General features: G+C 41.7%; 1 protein-coding gene across 1 annotated transcript; it reads left to right on the top strand.

Moving 5' to 3' along the window:
* Nucleotides 1-2,027: 2,027 nt before the first annotated feature.
* LOC311593794 (seminal vesicle secretory protein 3A-like) lies at nt 2,028-6,877 on the top strand (the record flags this gene model as incomplete). Its single annotated transcript, XM_084775214.1, has 4 exons — nt 2,028-2,066; nt 4,873-5,001; nt 5,210-5,697; nt 6,794-6,877. The coding sequence occupies exons 2-4, from the start codon at nt 4,884-4,886 to the stop codon at nt 6,875-6,877; spliced, it is 690 nt and encodes a 229-aa protein (XP_084631340.1). The 5' UTR covers nt 2,028-2,066; nt 4,873-4,883.
* Nucleotides 6,878-21,183: the final 14,306 nt, after the last annotated feature.

The following is a 21,183-nucleotide window of genomic DNA, read 5'->3' on the forward strand; positions in this document are numbered from 1 at the left end:
GCTGCTTTTGTAAGATGATCATTTTCACAAATATGAATCCTGCCAATCATGAGGCTGGGCGGACAGTCCTCTTGATGTCTTCCTTCCTTATTCAGCATCTGAAAGGCTTTATTATAGAGGTCTCCTATTTCCTCAGTTATGTTTATTATATGGATTGGTTTTTATGTGGCTTGTGAATGGGGCTGTCTTCCTGGTTTCTTTTTCAGTGTTCTTGTAATTAGCATTTAAGAAGGCTACTGGGTTTTTTTGTGTTAATTTTTTTATCCATTCACTTTGCTGAAAGTATTTATCAGCTCCAATTTTTTTGATGGAGTCTTAGGATCTCTTGTGTATAGAATCATATCATTTTCAAATAGAGATGTGTTGATGTTTTTTCAATCTTTACCCCTCTTGTTCTTCTTCTGTCATACCGGTGTAGCTAAGATGTCGAGCATTGAGTCTGGCATGGTGGTGCACACCTTTAATCCCAGCACTCAGAGAAAAGAAACAAGGGGATCTCTGTGAGTTTGAGGCCAGCCTGGTTTACAAAGTGAGTCCAGGACAGCCAAGCCTACAAAGAGGAACCCTGTTTGGGGGGAAAAAGAAAGAAAAGACTTCAAGCATTATATTTACTATGTGTGGAAAGAGTGGACACTCTTGCCTTGTTCCTGATCTCATTGTAAATGCTTTGAGTTTTTCTCCATTTAGAATGTCATTGGCATAGTTGTGTTCTTAATAGCACTTTTTATGGTAAGGTATGATCCCTATATTCCTAACTTTTACCATGACAGTTGTTGGATTTTGTCAAAGGCTGTTCCTGCCTCTAATGAGCCAACAATGTGATTTCTGTCTTTGAGTCTACTTATATGGTGGATAATATTTATTGATTTAAATATACTGGACCATTTCTGCATCACTGGAATGAAGCCAGTATGGTTTGATGAGCGGTCTTTTTGTATATGATCTTCTTGTATATGCCAAAATTTTATTAATAAATTTTACAATCTATATTTAACAGGGAGATAGGGCCGTAATTCTCTCTCTCTCTCTCTCTCTCTCTCTCTCTCTCTCTCTCTCTCTCTCTCTCTTTCCCCTTCCCTCCCCCCTTCTGTGAGTATGTGTGTTTTCATCAGGGTAATGCTAGCTTCATAAGAAATATTTGAACTAACTTCTGTTAGTTCTTCTTTGAAGTTCTGGTGAGATTCTGCAGCAAATTCATGTGATGGATGAATTTTTAGTTAGAGGACCTCTTAATCACTGCTTTAATCTCATTACTGGTTTTGAGGTCAGTGTAAATTGTTGATTTTATCTTGGATTAAGTTTGGTATGTTGAATGGAATTTTTCCCTTTTTTTCAGATTTTCCTACTGAGTGGAACAGAAGTTTTAAAAATATCTATGTTTTTCTAATTCTCACTGTTATTTATTTTAATGTCCCTTTTTGTTTCTAACTAAATAGAAACAAAAAAATTTCTGTACTTTTGGTTAATGTGGCTAAAGTTTTGCCAATCTTGTTTATCTTTCTGAAGAATCGGTTCCCATTACAGAGTCTTTGTATTTTTATTCTTCTATTTTATTACAAGATAATATCTATCTTTTTGAGGAAAGTACTATCTATATTGTATCTATAAGCTTATTATAATTGCCTTTGCTTTACCCCAAAGTGTTTTGCTTTTTGAGTAGTTACAGAAAAATTTTCATTTCCTCTCAGATTACTTCAAAGACTCCTTGAACACCAAAAAGCGTATGTTGTTAATCTCCATGTTGCCGTAGGTTCTCTAGTGTTTCTGGGTACTGTTTCTAACTTTAATCTATTATGGTCTGATGAGATACAAGAAAGTGTTTTGTTGTTTTGAGTTTGTAAAAACTTGGTTTGGGAACCTAAACCATGATCTATATCAGAGAAATTTTCATGGCTTCTAATAATGACTATTAACTTCAGTAGTATAGATGCCTGTTACGCATATTTGTCCTGTAGTTGTTTAAACCAGAATTTTGTTGATTTTCTTTTGTTTAGATGATCTCAAGATAGACAATACAGAGGAGAGTGGGGCTATTGAAATTATGTGAAGTTTTCTGCTCTTTTATGGTCAGTATTAAAAATATAGTAAAAGAAAAAATAAATTATAAATCCTTTTAAAATGACAGAGAATTGAGAGGCTCATTTCTGGATCATTCTGTATTACTAGAATCCCCAAGCACATGTGGGAAGGGCATTGTGAGTCACCTCTGGACTCCATGGTGCTTTCTGCTGCTGTTCTAGCTGGTGTTCTATGCAAGCTGGGGGCCTGGCTGCCTCAGGGGTCAGTTGTCAGCATCGGAGCTGCACTCACATTACAACCTTGCCTTCTCTGGATACCAAAGCCACACATGTGCCAGTGAACTTTCAGCCTGAGGATTTGGCATATTCCCACTTACGTAAGAAGACATTCACCCAGAGCTCGCCAATGTCCAAGTCATGGGGTGACACCTGAGAACGTCAGAGAGTGGGGGAAATAGAGCAGTGAAGCCTCCACTGAGCTTGAGGGTAGAGAAATCAGCCCTCTGCTGCTTTCAGATCTTTCTCTGCAGACAACATCTGTGGGAGGAGGAAGGCTGGGAGACCAAGTGAACAGCCAGAACTAACCAGGCTCAGAGAGCTCAGATGTGATGTGCAAAAAAACCTTATGCAGAACAGAGGGAGCAGCAGGGACTGAGCACTGCCAAGCGCAAGTCCCTAGCTCTCAGCTTCTACAATAGTTCACAACTGATGGGCTTTCTCTTTGTCAAAGATTGACTGCTGACCAGTGTGCTCTCTGTTGGTGATTTTTTTTAATTTGAAAGTTCTTTTAATGATAAAGTTTTAATAAATGTTTTTAATAGAAATTTTTATTTAATTTTTTTACACTTTGAGATTATGTTTATCCTCACCCACAGACAGGTGCAGTTCTCACCACTCACCAAGAAAGTTCTCCGCAATACACAGAGACCGCTACAGAACAGCGTATTTTGGAGGCCATTCCAATCCATGTATCTATAAGATAACTCTCGCACCTAAGAAAAGTTTTTTAAAGCAATTTTTTCTGCGTTGCCTATACTTATGACAATTAGAGGACACTAATCCCATTCCTTAAATGTGTCCTAAGGGGTTTCCTCCCTCAGATAGTACTACATCAAGATACTTTCCATCTTCACACCGTTTTTCTTCTCTAGACATCGTGGATCTGGTTTTCGCCTTCATCAATACATTGCACTTCTGGGGGATAAGAGTCCATTGTAAATGTTACTGAGTGCTGTTCTGATGTGGAATCACAATCTCCTGGTAGTTTTTACTGGATTTTTTTTCCTGATTTTCTTTATGACTATCATGAGCTTTCTAGTTCCATATTCATCTCTAGCATAGAGCGTTATACATACTTTGCTGTTGACCCACTAACCAAATTAATTGTCTACACTCATTCTTCTATAAGTCTGCCTGCCAAGGAGGAGTTCTTTGGGCATTTTCTCAAGAGAGTTGCATGGATTCATGGATAAGTAGGGGGAAAAAAAAGAAATACTTTGACCTCTTGGTAATTTCAAATCTTTTGACTGGATTCTATGCTGTGGGGTATGGACAAAGAGATAAGATTAGGAGGAGCTCGGAGCTCCTAGACTGAAAACAGCATCCTCGTGTTCTGTTGCATGACTTAGTGCCTTTATCTCTATCCTTCCCATGAAACACAAGTCAGCTTTACCCTAATCCCGCCACACAGCCTTCTTCAAGGTAAATTGGTATTTGCATATAGAATGACAGAAAATACTTTCCCGCCTGCCTTCCCTTAGATGCCCTGCAGGACTGGCGGAGTGTATGCAGACTCTCAGCAGATGGCTAATTCTCCTATGCTCTGCCCACACCACTGCCTGCCTGGGAGAACCGCAGGCCCTGCCTTATGAACCATCCAGGGTCTTCTCACAGTTGCAGGAAGCTGCACTTTGCAAGGGAGTGGACAGGCTCCTGGGCCTCCAGTCTCAATACATTAATAACACTCGTGTATTAACACATGTACTAGTGATGACTGACACAAGCCCTGAATGGGGGAAGTTGTTTGTCATCTGCAAAAGACTTTTCCCTCATTAAGAGGGTACTGTGTTTTTTAGATGGTTTGATAAAAATAGTGAAATGAAGAGACCAGAGTCCTTTCTCCATGTTCCAACAGTCATTCTGCCAAATACATTAAGTTTCTCTCACACTTGAATACCCCCTCTGCAGCTGCCCTCATGCTTGAGATGCAGCCCTATTGCCGACTCCACTGAATACACAGAGCACGGAGCCCTCCTGGGCATTTCTTTGCTGCTCTCCATCCTGCAGATGACAGCCTGCCATACTGCACTCATGGTCTCTGATCAAAACTGTTGAAAAGGGAACACTGGAGCGTTCCCACATGGGGCGGTTAGGAAGGTTTGGCAGTTTAGAGCTGCTTCTGCTCAGGTGTATCTCAGTTATTATTGAAATTTTCCTTGGAGCCTATGAATTCCCCTTCTTTCCTGTGTCTTCTTAATGCTCTATGATGGGACCTTCCAGATGAAACACATCTGTGTCCATCTCATTTGGGAAGCAGCAGACGTGCACATCATATCTGTGATTCAGCAGGAAACTAAGGCGCACGCTTGAGCTACAAACTCTTGGACAGGCCCTGCTTACTCTTGTGATCTCTGCCTTGAGTTTCCTCTAGAAACATCATGTGATGATCTTGAAGTAATGATAAAGATTTTCTGGGACGTGTGGGGGTGAGACAAAGACTCCGACATCATGTGTCTCTAGACTCTAAGAATATTGACAATATCTCCTACTGAGAAGAAGGGAGAAGCCAGCATGTCAGATAAGTAAGAACGGGTAATGCCACTTGTGACTTCAGCCGCATCTATGCACCCAGCAGAGAACATATAAATGCGGAGATCAGCTGAGTGCTCAGTGAAGGCTCCTCCTGGTAAGATGAAGGCCATCCTCTTCAGCCTTTCTCTGCTCCTCCTTCTGGAGAAGCCAGCAGCTGGGATAGGGATCTACGGTGAGTTCAGGGAGTCGCCTGGCAGAGAGGCACTCAGAGACAGCGTCCATGTGGGTGCTTTGAGTGCGGAGAAACCTCCACTGGGTGATCCTCTTGAAGGACATGCCTTGTGGGTACATCGGGGAGCTCATGGGGGAACTCTGGGATAAAACTTGAAAGGGAGCTGTACGGATAATGTAACTCAAATATTCTTTTTATCACTTGCCAGGTGGGACAAAAGGCCAGTTTGTAGCAAAAACACCCCCGCTTGTATTTATCCAAAAAGACCAGTTCCTCTACGACCAAAAAGAAGCCCAGGAAGATGGACCCGAAGAAAGCATTTTTGTGCAAACTAAGCAACATGCATATAGCCAGGACGCGGACGCTGATGCTGACATGGGAGAGACTCAGAGTTCTCAGGAACAGACAAGCTTAAAGGAAGACATAGCTTGTGATGAGGAAGACAAGATTGCCCAACAAAAAGCCCAACTCCAATCCTGGTCACAGATAAAATCCGAAGCCCAAGTAAAATCCCGTGGAGCCCAACTGAAGTCCCAAACAGGCCAGCTAAAGATCCTAGGCCAGGTGAAGTCAGAAGTCAAGCTGAAACCCCAGGCAGCCCCCCTGAAATCCTACCAAGCACCAGTATATATCAAAAAAGCCTTTCTTCAGCAAACCGACGCCAAAGGCTATGGCCTCCATGAAGACCTGGCCCAAGTGCGCCAACAGCATAAAAAAGCGCACAGCCTCAAAAGAAAGCTTGGCCATTTCAGGAAAATAGCAGTTTCCTCACCACAGTTTAGACAGCAACCCAAAGCCTATGATGGGTTCATTTTGCAATTTCAAGGGCAAGTACAGGGTGGAGGTTACACAAAATCTTTCCACCAAGCTCAAGGGACATGCTACTGTCCAAAAGAAGGATTACTTCTGTATCATGGTGCCTTCACAGAATAATACATCCATTAATCAGTCAATGGCCAGGACACATTTAGAGGTAAGTGTCTCACAGGACAGGAGAGGTATCTACCCAGTGTTTGGAGGTGGTACATGATGAGCCCCCTGGGTCCACTGTGGGATCAGTAGTGAACCTATAGCCATGGATGTGCTCAGTTGCAAAGTTTATGGAGTTGAGCTCCATCCCCTGTGGAAACAAGCACCTAGTAGAGGCAGAAAAAAGCTACCTGGTCTGTTTCTGTGTCTCACATTCCCCTCAGTGAGTATTTTCATACATTTATTTCACACATGTGCAGCCACTATTTCTTTAAACAATTAACACATAAAATCATGTAAGTTTAAGATGTATTTTTGCAACTTCATATACTTTGGGTTCATAAGCCTCAGTTGCTTGCTACATTGTTACAAAATATTATTGGTTCTGTTTCCCACATCATTTAATGTTGTTCAGTCTTATATCAGGGACATTGCCCTTTAGAGCTGACTGATCCATGGATTTTTGCTCCATCTTTGAGCATACAGGAGTCAAATGAGGTCCAGGAAGCACCCTTCTGTGTGATGTAGGGTCGTGACAAGTGAGGCTCTAGGGTGCTGAGGAACCAGTTCCAGGGGGGCATTTGCTCTATCAGGAGAGAGATATGTAGCCTGGGCAGGAAAAGGGTGTTACCTGCATGTTTGCACTAAGGGGTGTTTTATGTGAAGAGAAGGAAAGCAACATCTTTATGGGCCCATTGATCAGTAGATGCTAGTACCTGAAATGGCCCTAAGTTGGTCTATATAGACAGAGCGTGGTCACAGTTGTTCCCCCATCTGCTACCCTACACTAATGTGCATCACCGTCTATGTCCTCTCTCCATAGGAGTCACCTGACCTGTGTGGATTGCGATATCTTCAAGATGCAGACGTCCCTGTAGTCCTCAATGCCCTTGCACAGATGCCATGACCCACTCACAGTTTCACTCCCCAGACTTTCTAAACCTGGAGCATCCTCACACCAGTGCTCTCTGATAAAAAGGCTCCTTCTGATATCATCTGCATCTATCTATCATCTATATCTATCTATCTATCTATCTATCTATCTATCTATCTATTTATCTATCTATCATCTATCTATCTATCTATCTATCTATCTATCCAATTGAAATATAATTCTGTCACTTTCCCTGACTCTTTTACTCTCCAATCTCTCCCTGGTACCCTCCTTCCATCATCTTCCATGTCACTGCAACTCTCAAATTGATATCCTCCTTATTTTTGATGATTGTTTTAAAATATGTATATGTGTATGTGTATTTTCAAATATATAAATATAACTTGCTGTGTATAAGTTTGTTGTTTGTGTACATGTGGTTTCAGGGCTGACAATCTAGAATTGTATACCAATTATGGGCTTATTCCTAGGAGAGGCTAATTATTCTTCTACAATGGTCAATATTTGTCTCATCCCCCTTTTTAGGGTTGGACCCCATGAATCTCTCTGCCTTCTGTGTTAAGATGTCCATTGATATTGACATTATTTTGGTCTTGTTTACAAAACAATTCCTAGCAGACAGACTTCCTCATACAAGCTTCTTGTCTTCTCTTCTCCAATGTACCCTGAGCCTTAAATGCAGGAACTATAATGTAGATGTATCTGTTGGGGCTGGGATGCCAAAGACCCATTGATATCGACATTGTTTCCTGTTGTGATGGTTTCTGCCCTGGTCTCCGTTTGTTAAGAGAGGCTTCTTTGCTGAGGACTGGTAGCTATACTTGCCATAGGTATAAGGATAAGATTGAGAGAACTGTGCTGGTCTAGCAAACCTGTGGTAATTGATTCTTTCCTAATATCCATGACCTCGCTAGCCCTGGGAACTTTCACAAGTTCTCAGGACCGGACACAATCTTCCTCTCACTGAGTGAGCCTAACTTCCTTTAATTTTTTTTTATGTGCACTGGTGTTTTACCTGTATGTATGTGTCTATCTGTGAAGGTGTCAAATCTTCTGGAGCTGGTTTACAGACAGATATGAGCTGCCATGTGGGTGCTGGGAATTAGACCCAGGTCCTTTGGAAGAGCTACCAGTGCTCTTAACCCCTGAGTCATCTCTCCAGCCCCAACCTAACTTCAATTAGATATGTGTTGGCTACTAGCAACATGTAAGTGCCATTTATTGCACCTTTATAGAAAGCTTGCCGTGCTGGTCATTGCTGTAGCTCACAGGTGTTGCAGGGAGGTTGGACTGTTTAATTGCTTCCTTCCCTTGGCAGCTTGCATGTTCTGGTACAATGGAGGCTAAGAGCAAATGAAAGAGGCCTTCCGGTCAGATCCAGATCAAATCATCTCAATATTGCATCCTAAGTGTACAGTGTCTTGTTCCACTCTCAAGGCAACCATGAGATGCATCAATAGTTTATATTGTTTTGGAAGTTACCTGGACTACCCTGACCAACCATAATTAAAAGTGTTTCATGTCTGGTACTAAGGTTTTTAAAAAATTATTATATGGTTCTCTTATGGGAAACATTACATATATGTTTATTGCATACTTTTAGGTAAATATAGAATAAATTGATTCTTTGAGGCATTCTCCAATGACTTCGGTCTTATTTGTCCCTCATCTCATCTTATCAGTCTGTTTTGACCTCTCTCAGCATCCTTCCTCTCCATCGGAAGCCCCTCCACATTTTTCTATTTCCCCCTTCATATCACTTGCATTCTTCTACTTCTCAGCCCAGCCCTCATCCTCCAGCTAAGGTTCCTCTGTTCTTTCCTGGTTTTTGCAGTGACTCCATGTTGTATACTTACACTTGAGGATTTGGGTCTAGGAACTACAGAAGAGATAGATAGATAGATAGATAGATAGATAGATAGATAGATAGATAGAGAGACAGACAGAGACAGAAAGAGACAGAAAGAGACAGAGACAGAGACACAAAGAGAGACAGAGAGACAGAAACACAAAAAGAGACAGAGACAGAGAGACAAAGAGAGAGAGACAGAGACACAGAGAGAATGTTTGTCTTTCTAGGTCTGGGTTACCTCCTCAATATGATTTTTTTTCTAGGTCCATCCATTCACCTTTAAATTTCATCATTTCACTTTTCTTTACAGCTGAATAGTATTTTATTGTGAATATGTAAAAACATTTTCATTATTAATTCTTCTTTTGAAGGATATTTGGGTTGTTTCAGTTTTTAGCTATTGTGACTAGGGTGGCTGTGAACCCGGCAGAGCAACCATCTGTGAAGCAGGATGCCAAATGTACCCAGGAGTGATATAGCTGGGTCAACTGGCCGATTAGGTTTTAGCTCTTTGAGGATTCTTCATACTGATTTCCAGGGTGATGGCAACAATTTGCATTGCCCTCAAAGGTGAATAAAAGTTTCCCCTTCTCCATATATTCTCATAACTACAGCAAAAGGGGGCCAAAAAAAATACACCAGAGAAGAGGAAAAACTGAATGTCTACATGCACAAGAATAAAGTCAGATAGATTTCTACACAAAAATAAGGCCCAAGTAGATCCAGGGCTTCAATAGGCCTCTGGACAGTTAAGGGGTATGAGTAGAAGATGGCTTATAAATTGTCTATGCTCCAATAAATACCCCCCTCACTGATATTCATTCAAATAAACTTGATTAAACTCATTGGATTAAAAAAGAAAGAAAGAAAAAGACATCAGAGCAGAAGGAAGATTGTTGGAAAGAACGTTGTGTTTTTGGTTTGGTTTGGTTTGACTTTGGTTTTTTGAGACAAGGTTTCTCTGTGTAGCCTTGACTGTCCTAGACTCATTTTGTAGACCAGGCTGGCCTCAAACTCATAGCTATCTGCCTGCCTTTTCCTCTGAAGAATATTTTTATTGGAGGAGGGGGGATTGGAAGTGGGAATGGTATTTAAATGCTCAAAACTTGATATATACATGTATGAAGGTATTAAGGAAAATAAAATGGATTGTAGAGCTTTTCATGCATTCTGTATCCTACCTGAGATCAGCCCTATGACACTTTTCCCAATGGAGTTTCAGAAACCAATGTCTTAGAAATGTCAGAAAAGATTATATTTGAAAGGATTGTTGTTACAAATTGTGCTAGCTAATTAAATAGTAGATTCTCCTCCAATATCCACGACTTCACTAGAGCCAAGTAGTTTTCTAGGCTTCCAGTCATGGTTTCCCTCTTGTTTAATGGGCCCTAAGTTAGAGAGCTGTTGGCTACTGCCAAGATGTGCATACCGCTACTGTGCCCTTAGGGTTGCTGTGTCATGCTGGTTGTCACTACACTCACAAAGTCTCACCAACATGACTGCCCAAACATGAGCCAAACAAGGATGACAGCAAAAGACATGCCAAAGTGGATGGGGAAGGACTCTGAGGCCGAAATCCTACAGGAAGAACCACAGGTAACAATGAATGCTGAGAGTGGGAGAAATAATCTTCTCCAGACACATGCACACCAACTGGTTAAGCAATACCAAATGGTCAGCCCTGAAAATATACATATGTGTACCAGTATACAGACTGGACAGATTATACATTTATGAGTATACATCTATGTATATACATGTCATGACAATTAGTGTAAAGAAGATCCTGTGAATATGAAAGAAAGCAAGAGAGATACGTAGGAGGGTTTGCAGTGGGGGAGTAAAAGAGGGAGATGTTGTTATAATCTAAAAATCTAAAAAAAAAAAAAAAAAGAAACTCACTATGAGAAAAAAAAGAAGGAAAAATTTAAAAGCTATGCCAAGTGCTTTGATCTACAGATGCCTGCCAGGACATCAGTCTACAGAAACACATCCCTTCCCTCAGTTCAACGACTTTTTCCCCAGTTTCTTTTCAGAAGTACACATCTCATATGCTGACATATGAAATCTCAACCATTCCAGTAATATGAAGGGTTCTCATTTCATTTCTGTTGCTGTGATAAGATACTTTGATTTTTAAAATTAGGGATAAAGGTTTTATTTTAGATTGCAATTTTAGGCTACAGAACACTGTGGGGAAATCAAGGTAGGAATCTGAAGTAGCCAGTCACATCTCATCCCCTGTCATGGCCAGAGAGAAATAAATGCATGTATGCTTACTCTTCCGCTTGCTTTCTCTACACTTACTTTTCTACTCTACAGTGCAGGATCCAAACCCAGGGAATGGTGCCACGCACAGTAGGGCCAGAGCTTCCCACATTGGTAAACATAATCAAGATGATCCCCGACAAGTGTGTTCACAGGACAATTTGATCTACGTAATCCCTCATTGGAGTTGCTTTCCTCAGGTGATTCTAGGTTGTATCAAGGTGACGTTTAGAGTTAGCCATCACAGGGAATGTTTCTATTCTTTCTCATTTCTTTTTTTTTAATTAACTAATTTATTCACTTTATATCCTGGTCGTAGCCCCATCCCTCCTCACCTCCCAATGCCATCCTCCCTCCCTTTTCCCTCTCCCCTTCCCTATTCCTCAGAAAAAGGGAGCCCCTCTTCCCATCCACCCCAACTCATCAAGTTGCTTGTCCTCTTCCCTGTGGCCTGGCAAGGCAGTCCCACTAGGGTGCAGTGATCAAAAAGCAGGCAACAAAGTGCACATCAGAGACGGCCCTATTCCCCTTACTAAGGACCACATGGACCTTTGAGCTGCCCATCTTTGCCTAGTTCCATTCTATGCACGGTCCTTGGTTGATGCTTCCATCTCAGAAAGCCCCTCTGGACCCTGGTTAGTTGGTTCTGTTCGTCTGCTTTTGGAGCTCCTGTCACTTCCAGGTCCTCCTGCCCCACCTCCTCTGCCCCACACTTTTTCACAAGACTCCCAACGCATTGCCCAGTGTTTGGCTGTGAGTCTCAGCATTTGTTTCAAAGCACTGCTGGCTGGAGCCTCTCAGAGGACAACTCTGCTAGGCTCCTGTCTGCAAGCTTAGCAGAGTGTCATTAATAAGTGTCAGAGGTTGGCTCTCTTCCATGGGGTGGGTCTTGGGTTGGGCGAGGCATCTGTTGGACATTTTCTTCAATCTCTGTTCTATCTGCTCTATCTTTATTCCTGCACATCTTGTAGACAGGGTGAGTTTTGGGTTGGAGTTTTTGTAGGTGGCTTGGTCTCTCCTCTCTCTACCAGGAGACCTGGTAGAGTTAGTTAGAAGGTGGCGTGTCTAGTTAGAAGGTGGCCTCTTCAGTCTCTATGGCCCCTGCTACTATGAGTCTCTGAGGAATGTGTTTTTAAAAATGTCCAGAAGATGCTCCAGCACACAACAAGAAAATTTGCTCAACCATGTTCATAGCAGCCTTATTCATAATAGCCAGAACATGGAAACAGCCGAAGTGTCCCTCAATAGAAGAATGGATAAAGAAACTGTGGTACATATACACTATGGAATACTATTCAGCTATTAAAAACAAGGACTTCCCGAAATTTGTGGATAAATGGATTGAGCTAGAAATGATCATAATGAGTGAGTTAACCCAGAAGCAGAAAGACTCAAATGGTATATACTCACTTATATCTGCATATTAGCCCAAGGGGCATGTCCCACGAAAGCCTTCACTTACCAGGAAACTGAGACAGAGGAGAGGACATTCTAATGGGATTCTAGATGAGAGAATCATGGGAGAAAGGCAAAGTAGAAGGACCCAGAGGGTCCTAGAAGCCTACAAGTAGAACATTATGATAGGCAGATTTGGGCATAGGGGTCCCGCTCAAACTAAGGCACCAGCCAAGGACAATACAGGCGGTAAACCTTAAACCCCTACCCAGATCTAGCCAATGGACGGAACACTCTCCACAGTAGAGTGGAGAGTGGGATATTACTTTCTCACATACTCTGGTGCCTCACCTTTGACCATGTCCCCTGGAGGGGGAGACCTGGTGGCACTCAGAGGAAGGACAGCAGGTTACCAAGAGGAGACTTGATACCCTATGAACATATACAGGGGGAGGTAATCCCCCTCAGGAACAGTCATAGGGGAGGGGAATAAGGGAGAAATGGGAGGGAGGGAAGAACGGGAGGATACAAGGGAGGGGATAACCATTGAGATGTAACAAGAATAAAATAAAATAAAATAAAATAAAATAAAAATAAAAAAAATAATAAAAAAAAAAAGAATTGAAAAGCAAAAAAAAAAAATGTCATCTTGGGGAACAGATGCGGAGACCTACAGCCAGGCACTATGTGGAGAGAGAGTCTAAATTGGAGGTCTTCATCGAATCCCTCCCCTCAGATCTCAGGATATCCTGAGGAAAAGGTGGCAGAAAGATTGTGAGAGCCAGAGGAGATGGAGGACACCAGGAGAATAAGGTCCTCTCAGTCAACTAACCAAGGTGCATATGAGCTCACAGAGACTGAAACAGCAAGTCCAGGGCCCACACAAGTCTACACTAGGTCCTCTGACGTTTGTATCTGCTTTTGGTGTTCTTTTCATCCTCTTGGGTTGCCATGTCCAACGTCAAAATGATAGTTTTTACTTCATCTCATTATATATATTTTTTTGTCATGTTTGGTTGTTTTCCATTAGAAATCTGTCCTTTTCATTTTAAAAAGTATTTATTTACTCACTTTACATCCTGATTACAACCCACTTCTCTCCTCCAAGTCCCCCCAACACACACACACACACACACACACACACACACACACACACACACACACACACACACACACACTTCTGCCCTCACCTTCTCCTCAGAGAAGAGGGAGGCCTCCCATGGATACCAACCTGCCCTGGGACATTAAGTTGTTGCAGGACTATGTACATCCTCTTGCGCTGAGGCCAGACAAGGCATCCCAGGTAGGGGAACAGGATCCAAAGGGAAGGCCCATGCTCCAGTTGTTGGGGGATCCACATGCAAAGCTTCACATCTGTTTCATATGTGCAGGGAGCCTAGAACCAGTCCACGCTTGCTCTTCGGTTGGCAGTTCAGTCTCTCTGAGGCCCCATGGGTCCAAGCCAGTTGAATCTGTAGGTCTTCTTGTGGAGTCCTTGACCCCTCTGCCTCCCTCACTCATTCCCTGAACTCTACCATAAGACTCCACAAGCTCTGTCTAATGTTTGGCTGTGAGACTCTGCATCTGTTTCCATCAGCTTCTGGGTGAAGCCTCTCAGAGGAGTTATGCTAGGCTCCTGCCTACAAGCATAGCAGAGTAACATTAATAGTGTTAGGGATTAGTTCTCTCCCATGGGATGGGTTTCAAGTAGGGCCAGTCTTTTATTAGAAATTCAGTCTTTGCTCCATCTTTATCCCTGCACATCTTGTAGTCAGGAGAAATTTTGTGTTGAAGATTTTGTGGGTGGGTTGGTGTCCTTATCCCTCCATTGGAAGTCCTGCCTGGCTACAGGAGGGGACCATTTCAGATTCCATATCTCCTGCTGCTAAGTGTCTCAGCTAGGGTGACCCTCATAGAGTTCCTGGGACCTCCCCATCCCAGGTCTCTGAGATGACCTCGCACCTCTAATTTCCATTCTCTCACCTGGCCCTCTTCCCTGCTCTCTCTACTCCTAATTCCCACCCCTGTTGCCCTTCCCACCCCCTCTCCTACACAGTTCCGTCTATCCATCCACCTCCAATGCCTATTTCATTTACCTTTCTGAATGATATTCAAATATCACCCCTTGGGCCCTCCTTGTAGGTTAGTTTCTTTGGATCTGTGAATTGTTGCATGATTATCCCGTACTTTATGGCTAATATCCACTTATAAATGGTGCATACCATGCATGTACTTTAGGGTTTGGGTTACCTCAGCATGATTTCTTTCTAGTCCTATCCATTTGCTGAAAAAATCTCAGAATTTCCTTGTTTTTAATAACTAGGTGGCATTCCATTGTGTAAATGTACCACATTTTCTTCATCTATTCTTTGGTTGAGGGACATCAAAGTTGTTTCCACTTTCTGGCTATTACAAATAAAGCTGCTATGAACATAGTTGAGCAAGTGTCTTTGTGGTATGGTGGAGCATCTTTTGGGTATATGCCTAGGAGTGGTATAGTTGGGTCTTGAGGTGGAACTATTCTGTTTTCTGAGAAACCACCAGATAGATTTCCACTTTGGTTAGTGCGATCTACCAAGTAAATTGTTGACTTCCTTTATATTTTTCCAGTTTTGTGGAGTACAGGCTTTAGACATAAGACCTAATGACCCTCTGGATTTCCTTAGTGTCTGTTGTAATGTCCCCCTTTCACTTCTGATTTTGTTAATTTGGATATTGTCCCTCTACATTTTAGTCAGCCTCCACAATGAGAAAATGACAGGGACAGATGCCTGAACAGTCACCCAACCAGCCTACCTCAAAGAAGATGATGAGCATCAATGAACCTCCTTATGGAGATGGCTTTAAATGTGGCAAACCAGTCACTGGACAAAATGTCCTAATTTCTGCTACAGACAGAATTCTGACTAAAAATGGGAAATCTTGGATACAGGCAGAGGTGACATCCAAACTCTGCCAAGACAGGGTAAGCAAGTCCTCAATAGTTCCTGCCTCACAAATATGTTTGTCAGATATATTGGGCCAGAAGGCTGAAGATGATGCTCCAGTGTTACAGAGAGTTTGTGTTTTCTTTATTGTTTCTATTTCCATTTTCAGCTCCTGAACCATTTTATTCATTTATTTTACTTCTGTGATTGTATTTCTCTGTTTCTTTAAGAGATTTGTTCATTTCCTCTTTAAAGGCCTATATCTGTTTGATTTAATTTCCCTTATTTCTTTAAAGAATTTATTCATTGCCTCTTTAAAGGCCTCTATCATCTTCATAAAAATAGATGTAAGGTAATTTTCTTGTGTTTCATCTGTGTTAGGATATCCAGAGCATGTTGTAGTAAGGTAGCTGGGTTCTGGTGGTGCCACATTGCCCTACCTCTTATTGGTTGTGTTCTTATGATAGTCTGTAGACATCTAGTTGTCCCTGGTGTTGTCTGGGTGTTTCTGGTGCCTAAAGGACTCCCCAGGAAGGTGGATAGAGTCCTGGACTGGAGGCTAGATGTTCCTGGGGTCCATCTGCCCTCCCCAGGAAGAAGATTGGAGCTTTGGGCTACAAGTTGGAACTGTGTGTACCTAGGGCTCCTTTAGGCTTCCTCAGGAAGGCGAGTTGTCTATTCTTTTCTAATGAGAGACAGAAATGGAGTGGATCCAAAGGGGAGGGTAGGTGAGGAGGAACTGGGAGGAGTAGAAGGAGGGGAAACTACTTATAAAAATCAATTAATTAAAATTAATAAATAAAATACAAACTAGACCTTCCACTCATTTTCAAAAACCATATTATTCTGGGATAAACTATCCATTATGATGGGTTATAATCATGAGATTATAAACAGATACCAAGAATCTTAAAAATGCTTATACCTGCTGGGAAGTGGCACACACCTATAATCCCAGCACTTGGGAGGCAGAGGCAGGCAGATCTCTGTGAATTTGAGGCCGGCCTGGTCTACAGAGAGAGTTTCAGGACATCCAGGTCTACATGGAGAAACAAAACAAAAAATGCTTACACCTAGTAATTTCTGTTCTAAAAATTATTTGTAAAGGAACAATTGGAGCTCTCTGAAAGTACTAACACGCACAAAGAAATAAAAATAACTCAAAGATTCAAGACAAGAGTCAAAGTGAATAGTTGCATAGCACAAACGATGTATATCACAATCAACCAATAAACAATATAGCAAAAGAAATGTACCTAAAATGTTGGATCATTTGAATGTATTAAGAGTCCTGTGCCACATTCTCCACAGTTATGTAGAGAGTGGGGACTGACTCTGACATGAACTCTGGTGGCCCATATTTGACCACCTCCCCTTGGTGGGGAGGCCTAGTGGCACTCAAAGAAAGAATAAGCAGGTTACCAAAATGAGACTTGATAGCTTATGACCTTATAGTGGGGGAGGAAGTCCCCCTCGGCCTTAGACCTAGCGGAGGGGAATAGGGTGAAAGCGAGAGGGAGGGAGGAATGGGAGGATACAAGTGATGGGATAACTGCTGATTTGTAAACTGAATAAATTAATTAAATTTAAAAAAGACTCCTGTGCTAAGTAAATGAAAGTTTGATCCCAAACTGAGAGTACATGGATTAATACAGATGTGTGTAGCTTTGTTTATTTTTATTTTGTTGTTTTGTCATTGCTGTTTTTAAGACAGGGTTTCTCTGTGTAGCCCTGACTATTCTAGAACTCACTCTGTAGACAAGGCTGGCCTCAAACTCAGAATCTGCCTGCCTCTCTCTCCCATGTGCTAGACTTACAAAATATGTAAAATAAAAACACCCAAAAGGGAATGTCATTTTCCTCAGTTGTATAGCAACTGGTAAGTTGCCCTTGATCCAGTAAATATACCTCACCCACTCTCAGGCAAGAAATTCTAATTTCTTTTCTAATCTAATTCTAATTTTGTGTGGGTCACACACACAAAAAGGTGGCAAGAAAGTAGGAGCTGGACCTGGTCAGAAGGAGAGTTTCAATGAGGAAGAAAGTGATACCCTATGAGCATATAAAGGGGGAGGAGGTCCCCATCAGTCATAGTCATAAGGGAGGGGAGTAAGGGGAAAATGGGAGGGAGGGAGGAATGGGAGGATACAAGGGATGGGATAACCACTGAGATGTAATATGAATAAATTAATAAAATATGAAAAAATGAGGAAGAGGGGTGAGAGGGAAGAATAGCATCTGAAAATGACTAGAAATCATTATATAAATATACAAAACAGCAAAACAATAAAAATATTCAAAAAATTAAAGAAAAAGTCATCTTGGAGAGACAGGCCAGAGGACTAGTTATAACAGTTGGAAGGTTTCTACATGAAAACTTTGCTGCCTAAATGACTACTTTCCAGTACCTAAGAAGCTTCCAGAGAAGGCAAATTCACTAGGAACAGAAGATAACATGGAAGAGTAAAGATGGCTTCCAGTTCCAAGTCAGGCACAGGAACCACCACCTTTCTTCATCAAAAGACATCTCTTTCTCTAGGCCTACCTCCACCATTTGTAAATGGAAAAGAACTCCATTTCATATCTCCCAGCTGAAGTGAGGTAAGATTGACCCACTTCTGTGATTATATAAGAGGAACTGAACTGATTTATTTATTCATGAATATGTTTGAAGCCTTTGGAAAGAAAAGAATGACTTTTAGTGTGGTCCAATATCAACACATCTATCTCTGACCCACAATGACCAGGGGTCAGGCCACCATCTCTTTGATTTTAGAAAGTATAGCCTCTCTAGTTACAGGAAGCAGCCATTCCTTAGCTGTGGCTTCGGAGGATTTGACACTACTTCTATGTGTCCAGTGAATAGAACACCAAAACAAAGATATTGCCTGGGTCCTCCTCAACTGCCAGATCTTATAATCTTTCTGTCCTTCTTTTCTCCACTTTCAGAGATGGTCTCTGAGCCTTGGGATTATACTAAAACCATGTCTTCTGGACATGATGGGAACACTGCACTCATGAATTCATCACAGATGTGGTTGCATGCACAAGACCTGAACAAGATCAATCAACATTCTAAGAGAGCAGGGAGGGGACTCACACAAGCCCAGCTCTAACTGAGGAGCTATGGACAGCTTCTGGCTTTATGAGGAGAGAGAATTATTTAAAAGTGTGGATCCTGGTAGGTCAACCACACGCTAGCGCATGGCTCAATAACAATGATTATATGGAATTGGTGAGTTATTTAAGAAGAGACTTGATACCATATAAGCATATACAGGGGGAGGAGGTCCCCCTCAGTCACAGTCATAGGGGACGGGAGTAAGGGGAAAATGGGAGGGAGGGAGGAATGGGAGGATAGAAGGGATGGGATAAGAATTGAGATGTAATATGAATAAATTAATAAAATATATTTTAAAAAAGAGAGAACATGAAGTTGGGAGGGTTATTAAGGTGAGGAGTGGATTCTGGAGGGATTCCCTAGTGAAAGGGGGCTGAGTATTATCAAAATAAATAATATTAAAAATAAATAAAGCACTATATTTTAAAAAAACAGAATTCTTTTGAGCTTTAGAACCTTTAGAACACAGTGGTGTTCATTCTTTGGAAGTCTGAAGACTTGGCGAATGAGTCTATTTTCTTGAAATTTCCATATTTGGAATGAACACATGTCCAATGTGTCTCTCAACTTTATGGTAGAAATATATTACTTGTGTAGATGATATTAAGTTCTTTTATTTTTGAGATGATAGTATAATTACATTATTTCCCTCTCCCCTTCCCTTTCCTTCCTGTAAACTCTCCCATATACTCCTTTTTTAATCTTTCAAATTCATGGCCTCTTATTTCCTTAGTTGCTATTATATGCATATATGTACAAATATACGGCTCTGTTTCTAAGTATAGTCTGCCCAGTCTATACAACGTTTCTTGTATATAGGTTTTCAGGATGACTATTTGGTGCTAATACTTAATTGGTATGCTCTCTCCTTGAGAAGACTGTTGCCCCATTCTCAGCATTTCTTAGTTACCTGTTGTTCCTTTTGCATGGTCAAGACCTCACATTCTTTTCCCTGTCCACTTTAGCATGCCTACCTGTTGTTGTTTTCTTTTTTCAGCTCATGTTTAAGTAGTCGTAATGGTGAGAGTTTATGTGTATAAGTTCTGGCATTACTAGGAGACAAATTATCACATCAAACTCTCTGATCCTCTATCTCTTAAGAGTTTTCTCACCTCCTCCTCAGCAGTGTTCCCTCAGTCTTGGGTGCAGGAACTTTTCTGTAGATGCATTCACTGGGACCAGGCTCTACAACTCTGAATCTTGAATAGTTGTAGCTTTTTGTAATGGTCTCCATCTAGTGCAAAGCTAAATTTCTTTACTGAGGGATGAAGATGACATTGAATCTGTTGGTATAAGAACAAACATTTAAGATGCAGTTAGGAGTTATGCTTGTTTATTAAAGTGGTGGTTGTAAGTTTTTCTCCAAGTTTATGACTTCACTAGCCCTGGGTACTTGACTAGGTTTCCAGTACCAGGTATGGTTTTTCTCTTGTTGAGAATATTGTAACACCAGTTAGAGAGCTGTTGGTGAGAGGCAAGGTATGTGTGCCACTACTGAACCCTTAGAGTTATATCGTGCCTCCCTCATCATTAGAGTGAAGGGTGGAATAAGATAGACTTTTAAAAATTTGGAGTAGACTGGACATATTTTACATATTAGAATGCAAATATTGGAAGACAGGATGATGTACATTGTTATATCTTAAATTAGAGTCCTTACCAAAATAAGTGTTGACTTCTAAGACAACAAAATGAGGTCACACTAATATAACTCACAGTCAGTGTGCAAAGAACACACACACATATATATGTGTGTATATAATGAATTTGCTTAGATACAACTTCTTTTATTTTCCCCTCCGATTTCTATACCTATATCCACTATTTTGCCCCAACTTCACATGTTCTTGTTTGTGGGGAGCCAAGACCATAGCCGGCAAGCATCTCGGACCTTGGCATAATACACTGAGTGGACCTGGGGCAGGCTGCCTTGTGACCTCTTTCCCTCCTTGCCTCAGGGTACATTCCAGAAGGCTGCCTCTACTCCTCCCTCAAGGTACTCTCCAGCTGTTCTCAGTATTCCTGGAATTACAGAGGCCTTCAGAGGAGGAGCGAAACAAAGTCTATAGATAATATCTTGTGGTTCCAGATGCCTAACAATCCCACCCAGCCCCAGAACCACAGGAGCCCTCGCCCTGCCAAACTTCCTGACTTCCTGATATCTTGCGAAAACTGCCCACCTGGATCACCCCACTCAGCCTCCTGCTTCAATGGTACATATTTGCCTGTGAGAAAATAAAATTTTGTCAGCTTGATCAGACTCCTTGACTTGCCGTCCGTTCTTCGCGTCTCTTGTCCCCCATTCTCTCCCTAAGGGTCCGAGGGTCCCAGTTGATTGTCCAGAGGGTCTGGACACTTGTTAAAATACGCACTGAGTTAATTTAGAGTACATGGGCACAGGATGCTCTACTGCAACATGGGTAGCCTCTCAGGACCTGCACCCTGAGAGAACACTTATTATTCATCCCCTAAAGCCATCAATTGATAATAGCTGCTCATCTAAGAGTGGGCATTGTGGCCTGTCCTGTACAGGTTTTTTGCAAGTAATCACGGCTCCTGTGAGTTCATATGTGCAGCCGACTGTCACTCCTGACAAATACTGTTCCACTGAAGGCATCTACTGTCTCTGGTTCTTACGGTCTTTCCTTTCCCATCTTCTAAGATGTTCCCTGTTCCCTCTGGGTAACAGGTACCGTATAGCTATCCTATTTAGAACTGAGTACTCTGTAGTCTCTTGTTCTTTGCACACTGGCCA

This window comes from Acomys minous (assembly GCF_964271855.1).
Source record: "Acomys minous genome assembly, chromosome: 3".
NCBI lineage: Eukaryota > Metazoa > Chordata > Mammalia > Rodentia > Muridae > Acomys > Acomys minous.